The following is a 7,073-nucleotide window of genomic DNA, read 5'->3' as shown; positions in this document are numbered from 1 at the left end:
TTAGGCTGGTCTCGAACTCCTGAGTTCAAATGATCCTCCCACCTCGGCCTCCCAGAGTGCTAGGCGTGAGCCACTTTTGTGCCATGGATCTCCTGTGGCAGTTTAGTGAATAGTGAAGCCCAAGGATCCTTTATGATTCAAGTGAATAAAAGCACAGAATTATAGAGGCAACAATATTTTTTAAATAATTCAAGAAATTACAATAATTTCAAAAATGTTTTAAGTTTAAAACCTTTATGGTGAAATAACTTTTGTTGATGCATTACATTTAGAAATTGATAGCGGGTCTAATTACCATGATTTCACATTAACGAAGACTAACTATAGTGACTGATAGTTAAAGTTACAACAAAGTGCTAGAGAGTGATTATTACAAGAGCACGTGATGGGCCCTTAATTTAAAGAGTAAGTGAAGATAGGTGATCATCAAAAACTCTAGGTGTATCTACCTCTGTTACCAAACTGTTTCAAATTGAGCAATTCTGTTTTGGGAAGGGATAGAAAGCATACTGAAAACCTATCCTTTCTCCTTAGGACTTATCAAGCTGGTTTCAAAGCACCGAGCTCAAGTAATTTACACCAGAAATACCAAGGGTGGAGATGCCCCAGCTGCTGGTGAAGATGTGTGAACAGGTGAGCAAGAACGCAGGGACTCATGCTGTAGGAAGTACACATCCCCTTGACAAGGCTTTATAGTTCTGACTCTTTTTTTAAATTTTTTTACAGGTCAAACCAACTGTATATTTGGAAAAATAAAACTTTATTAAATCAAATGAATGGGTATGTCTGTTTCCTAAGAAAGGCAATTACAAAGGATTTGGTGGAAGGAATAATAGTGTGTATGGATGTGTAGACTTTGCTTGGAGACTTATGGGCAACAGGGTAGCAATTAGCTTTTTTCTTTGTGTGACTGCTGTTTGTTCCTTGCTGCAGCTTCGGTTTTGAACTGATGCCTAAAAGGAGATGAAGGGTTAACAAGATAAAGGGTGAGATCTCCAAAGGGGTGGTAGGTTGGAGACCTGGCACTGGACCCATACCTGGACTGCCAGCGGCGTCCATTATTCCAGACTCGGCCAAAAGAGGGTAACCAGCCTGCACTGGTGCTGGAGCTGTGGTCAAAGTTGGCTCCAACTCGGTCAGGGGGGAGTTTCTTCAATTTCTGTTTCTCCTCTGTGCGATGATAAGGAAACAGTTTAGAGAGTGAAGATTGCTATTGAAGAACTTTCTGCCCATCTTGAATTAGTTTACTTACTTTCTTTAAGAAATTCTTCATAGGAAGGTCCTATTTGTCGGTTCTCAGAAACGTATTCCTCATCTTGGACCATCCAGGGAGGTGTGGCACCTGGAAAAGGAAGATCCAATAATAAGAAATTAAGGCTTTTTTTTTTTTTTTTTTTTTAACTTTGGACTATTGTGAAACTTGCTCTAGCTGTTAACTTGCCTCCTAATTAAAAACTAGAAACATTCAAAAGCAAAATCCAAGAATTCTGGAGCTTGGGAGATTGAAGGCCCGGAGCTAATTTAAAGCAACATACCTTACTTACATGCAATATGCTTTATTTTAAAAAATAACTGACATATAATACACTGCACACATGTAAATTTGATAAATTTTGAGTGAAATCATCACTCCCAGGTATCACTGTGCCCCATCAAAATCCTACCTCTCCCTATACCTTCCCCCTGTTCCAGGCAACCACTGATCTGTCGGTAATGTGTATACTTTGAGGGGGAAGTGTGTCTGGCCTTATTCCATTATGTATCCATTTACCTGTTGGTGGACATTTGCATTGTTTCCAGTTTGGGGTGCTAGAAAAAAAAGCTGCTCTGAAGATTTGTGTACAAGTACCCAGGCTTACTTTTCTCTTGAGTAAATACTCAGCAGTGGATTGGCTGGATAATATGGTAGGTGTATACTGAACTGTTTTCCAAAGTGACTGTACCATTTTACATCCCCACCACCAGTGCATGAGGGTTTCAGTTTTCCACATCATTGCCAAACCGTTAGTATGCTCAGCCTTTAATTTTAGTCATTCTGATTATGCATATAGTAGTTATCTCATCACAGCTTTAATTTGCATTTCCCTAATGACGAACACCTATTTGGTATGCTTTTACTGGGTGTTTTCTTACTGAGTTTTGGAAGTTCTTCATATATTCTGGATATAAGTCTTTAATCAGATACATATGCTTAATCTTAGTCAACTTTTTCTCTAAAAAGAATAATTGTCTCTGTACCTTACCTGAGTGGATGTTACCAACTCCTGGTATATCCTGTAGTTGGAAATGGGAAAAAAATCCTAAGTAAGAAAGCCAAGAGATGATAGGATACTCATAATTAGAGGCAAAGCCAACTTTAAAGGAGGTGAGTGTGACTGCTGCCACAATGCTAATTCTCCCCAGTTGATGTTGAATCTTAAGAGCATAATAAATCACCGAAAGAGAGTACTGTCCTCAGGCGGGTCAAACTCTTAATAGTGGAGATGTCCAAAAGTAGAAGTGCCTACCACATGCCAGAGGAACAAAACCTTGCTCTCACAGAGCGTACGTAAGGTTGGGGAAGAGAATTAAGCATAAATTACACAAATTACATTTGCAGCTTTACATGGTGCTACATCCACTTCTAACAGAGATGGCCTGTTCAGGTGAGCCTTCTATGAAAAAGTAACATTTGAGCTAAGAGCTGAAGGCTTTTAACTAGAGGATGAGGAAAGAGGGAAAGAAAATATATTTTAGGCAGTGGCAACTGTGTAAAGGCAGGGAGCAACGCAGTACAGCTGGAGTGTAGAACATGAAGTTGCAGGTGACGCAATGATTTTCTGTGTGTTTGGGGCAGGATTGCAGCGGGGAGTAGAAATTGTCCAGGGTTGAACAGAGGCACACAGGAGGTAAAATTGACTACTTGTTGGAAATGAAAGAGGAGGAGGAGATACGGATCTGCATTTATAGTGACTGGAAATGCAAGAGTGGTCGGGGTTAGGTTCAGGTGCCTGTGTGATATTTAAGTATACATGTCTTTTATTAAGCTAGAACTGTAAGTTGTGAAGAGGGCAAAATTTAGGAGTTGCCTCTCTAAATGGCAATGGTGGCAACAGGTGTGGATAATATCACTATGGAAGGTGAGAAAAGAGGTCTGAGAACATAATATTTAGGGAACAGTGCAGTAAGAGGGAAAAGCCTGCAGAGGACAGGAAATGACCAGGAGGAGAGGTAGGAAAATCAGAAGAGAGGGATGTTCTGAGACCTGAGGGGGCATTGGCCCTTTTCCGGCTTGCTTATCCATTGTACCTGATGGCCAATGAATGTTAGAGGTTGTCCTGTCTCCATCCAGTCAAGTTCTGGAGCTGGTGGCAGATCCAAGTATGAGGGCTGCTGTGAGCTGGAGCCTACATGGCTGAAAAAGACAAACATGAAGCCAGGCTGGCAGATGAGGTCCTTGAGCCAGGAGGATGGTAAAGATCAGATCTGTTCCCACTTCCCAGGCAAAAGATTGCAGACAGCTCTAAGATGTCAAACTCCCAACAAGAGATTCCCTAAAAATCTTACCTGTTCGTCCTTTTCCAGCTTCCAGGTGCTGAAGAGCCCTCTTCTGGGTCTGGCACTGCCTGAGGCTGAGTTTGATTCAGGACAAATAAATGTGTCTGGGATGTTTAAGAGCCTGCCTGGGCTATGCCCCCACCCTCCAGGCCCCAGTATCACAGGAAGGCAACAAATTGGCATATGGGGGGTACTGCCCATCTTGCAAACTCGTCCTTCCCTCCCAGCCCTGTCCACATCTTCACTGACTGGGCCTGCCTGCTGGCAGACAAGTAAGGGAATTCAAGCCAAGCAGATGAGGAATGGAGTCCGAGAGTTCTCTTAGAAGAGCTGGTTCATGAAATGCTGGACCTGGGAAAGCCAGGGATCAGTGGATTTGGATACTGCTCTGGATCCTCCGAGGGGAACCAACCTCTAAGACAGACCGAACCACTTCCTGCCGGCTCTGCTCCACCTCACGGATCTGAGCTGCCATCTGTGGGCGAGAGGCTGCTTAGACAGGTACAGGATGATCATGGGGGCTGTGTCCTTCAGAGGCTTTGCCTTTAACTTACCTCTTTGATCACCTTGTCCTCTTTTTCTTCATAGGAATCCAAACCTTTCACCATGGATTTCTTGAATCTAAAAAGAAAATGGGCAAATCAGCCCAGAACCCATGCCCCACAAGTTGTGAAAAGCTCCCCAGATTTTTTATTTTAATTTTGAGAAATTTCAAACTTACAAACCAGGATAGTACAGTGAACAGGTGTACCCCTCACCTGGATTCACTGTGAACATTTTGCCATGCCAAAACAAAATTTAAACTTCATACTACTTAAACCTAAATACTTCAAGCATGTATCTCCTGTGAACAAGAACATTCTGTATAACTATGATACCATTACCACAGTTAAGAAAATCAATTACTGTTTTTGATGTTCAGATTGTCCCATAGTTGGCTAGTGAGTATAGACACATGCTGTATATGTCTATAGACTTGAGTGTATACAGTCTATACTCAGATTTCCCCCGTTGCCTCAAAAAAATGTACATTATGCCTTCTCTACCTCCACCCCTAATCCCAAGGTCCAGCAGAAGGTCACGTGGAATTTGGCTGTTGGGTCTCTCTAGTCTTCCTTCAGTCCAGAAGCAGTCCTACTGCTTCCTTCTGTATTTATTACTTTGAATCCTTTGAAGAATCCAGGCCAGATCTTGCACACTATCCCAAATTCTTAATTCTTCAGTTTCCTTGTGATAAGATTCAGGTTAAACATTTCTGGCAGGAATATCACATTGACGAAACTCCCACTGCCTCACATCAGGAGGCATGTGAAGTGTCAAGACTGTTAGGCTCTTTGTCACCAATCCCAAGCATGACCACTTAGCCATTAAAAAGGCACATTTTAAATAGTCTGTGGTTTAAAACTTGCAGATGTCCTTCAATGGCTTGAACCACAACTTTGCAGAATCTTGGCTGAATGCCTTGTGTGACCCTCCTGGAACACAAGGATGGGAGGCCTGTACTAAGTTGTTACGAGGCCCACTCCCACTCGCCTCCCTGTCTCCCCTGAGAGGTTGTCATGAGGCATTTCTCATCAACTTCAGCTTCTGATAAGGCCTGAGCCTTTCTGCTCCACCCCTCTCGGATTACAGCTACAGAATATATAATCGTTTAGTTTTAAAAAATCACCAAAAATAAAATTTAAAAGCAAAAAAACCCCACTTAGCTGTAGACTAGAGTTGGCTCCCCAGCAACAGGGTATCCCACAACTCACACTGTAGTCATCCAGCCCTTTTTGTTTCAATGTGGTCTTTCTGGGTTTGTGAAACAAGGACCTGGGAAACTGGTACGTTGGTCTTACCCTCTTCACCGTCGTATGTAAGTAATAAACCATCTAAATCTCAAAGTGTCGTGTCTTTACCAGTCAAATAAGTTGGGTCTTGGCCTTGCCTTGTTGTGTGTGTGAGCCTGACAATTTACAATGCTCAAAAGTCAAAAGTAGGCTGGGTACAGTGGTTCAGACCTATAATCCTAGCACTTTGGGAGGCTGAGGTGGGAGGATTGCTTGAGGCCAGGAGTTTGAGACCAGCGTGAGCAAGAGTGAGACCCCGTATCTACAAAAAATAGAAAAATTAGCTGGGCATGGTGGTGTACACCTGTAGTCCCAGCTACTCAGGAGGCTGAGGCAGGAGGGTCACCTGAGCCCAGGAGTTTGAGGTTGCAGTGACCTCTGATGACGCCACTGCATGCTGGCCCCGGTGACAGAGGAGATTCTGTCTCAAAAAAAAAAAAGTAGGTGGACGCTTATACACAATATCTCTCACCACATTGCTTCATTACCTATTACCTGTATCCATACTTGGAGCTATGGTTTGGCAGGGACTTTCCCACAGCTCGATACTCTCAAGGCAATACTTCATTGCTTGGGATGGACCTCTCTTCAGATGTGTCCTCAATTTTTTAAAAATTTAAGAGTTGATTGTGGCCGGGCGCGGTGGCTCATGCCTATAATCCTAGCACTCTGGCAGGCCGAGGCGGGAAGATTGCTCAAGGTCAGGAGTTCGAGACCAGCCTGAGCAAGAGCGAGACCCTGTCTCTACTAAAAATAGAAAGAAATTAGCTGGACAACTAAAATTTATAGAAAAAATTAGCCAGGCATGGTGGTGCATGCCTGTAGTCCCAGCTACTTGGGAGGCTGAGGCAGGAGGATTGCTTGAGTCCAGGAGTTTGAGGTTGCTGTGAGCTAGGCTGACGCCATGGCACTCTAGCCCGGGCAACAGAGTAAGACTCTATCTCCAAAAAAAAAGAGTTGACCTTAACCCTGGATTTTAAGGAATTTGATGGACTTCAGAAAGAAACAGATTTTTTACTGTTACTTTGATTCACTAAGTGACCTAAGCCTTTAAATCCTTTGGATATTTCTGAAGAAGCTGTGGAGCTATCTAGTACTCAGAACCTTGCTAAGTACTCTTAATCCAGTGGCTGTCATCATAGCTCAATTAACCATCACTACCAAGGCAAGGTCCATTTCTTACTACAAGGCATCTCAATTTTTTTTTTTTTTATGACACACAGTTGCCCAAGCTGATCTCGAACTCCTGGCCTCAAACAATCCTCCCGCCTCGGCCTCCCAAAATGTTGGGATTACAGGCGTAAGCCATTGTGACCAGCCTAGAAGGCATCTAGAGACTGCCAATTTTCCTTTACTTTTGGATCCTGTGATTATCACCAGGAAGTTTCTCTCCAGGTCCACTTGATGGAATACATTACAAAACAAGGTTTCACGATCAACATCATCCGAATGTATCACATGAGAGCAGGCCAAGGAGAACACAGTGGAGCACAACTGGACTTTCTGTAGGCCACCCTGGAAGGCAGATGACCGACTGATCTCCTACCCTGAGAGTTTATCCTGGAAACTGACTCTCCAGAAAATGGAAGAAACTGATTTTTTTTTTTTAATTACTGTGGGATTTAAAAATATATATATTTATTTGAAGGCATTGAGGAACAGAAGAAAGCTTTGTGCTTCAGCAGACTCCTCTATTATTTTGTT

The 7,073-nt window shown here is 42.9% G+C and overlaps 2 protein-coding genes across 2 annotated transcripts in view; one reads left to right on the top strand and one right to left on the bottom strand.

The window, feature by feature from the left end:
* Positions 1 to 773, top strand: part of RPS25 (ribosomal protein S25) — a 2,521-nt gene extending 1,748 nt beyond the window's left edge. The window contains exons 4-5 of the mRNA XM_012655411.1: positions 535 to 633; positions 727 to 773. Of these exons, the coding sequence (XP_012510865.1) occupies positions 535 to 629 (95 nt within the window). The 3' untranslated portion in view covers positions 630 to 633; positions 727 to 773. The remainder of the gene's footprint in view (positions 1 to 534; positions 634 to 726) is intronic.
* Positions 690 to 7,073, bottom strand: part of CCDC84 (coiled-coil domain containing 84) — a 12,438-nt gene continuing 6,054 nt past the window's right edge. The window contains exons 4-11 of the mRNA XM_012655410.1: positions 4,092 to 4,158; positions 3,950 to 4,012; positions 3,547 to 3,611; positions 3,289 to 3,394; positions 2,244 to 2,274; positions 1,253 to 1,342; positions 1,038 to 1,170; positions 690 to 953 (exon numbers count right to left, since the gene is read on the bottom strand). Of these exons, the coding sequence (XP_012510864.1) occupies positions 890 to 953; positions 1,038 to 1,170; positions 1,253 to 1,342; positions 2,244 to 2,274; positions 3,289 to 3,394; positions 3,547 to 3,611; positions 3,950 to 4,012; positions 4,092 to 4,158 (619 nt within the window). The 3' untranslated portion in view covers positions 690 to 889. The remainder of the gene's footprint in view (positions 954 to 1,037; positions 1,171 to 1,252; positions 1,343 to 2,243; positions 2,275 to 3,288; positions 3,395 to 3,546; positions 3,612 to 3,949; positions 4,013 to 4,091; positions 4,159 to 7,073) is intronic.

Source organism: Propithecus coquereli, unplaced genomic scaffold, assembly GCF_000956105.1.
Source record: "Propithecus coquereli isolate 6110/MARCELLA unplaced genomic scaffold, Pcoq_1.0 Scaffold477, whole genome shotgun sequence".
NCBI lineage: Eukaryota > Metazoa > Chordata > Mammalia > Primates > Indriidae > Propithecus > Propithecus coquereli.
The sequence above is the reverse complement of the archived record's forward strand: the minus strand, read 5'-3'. Positions and strand labels throughout refer to the sequence as shown.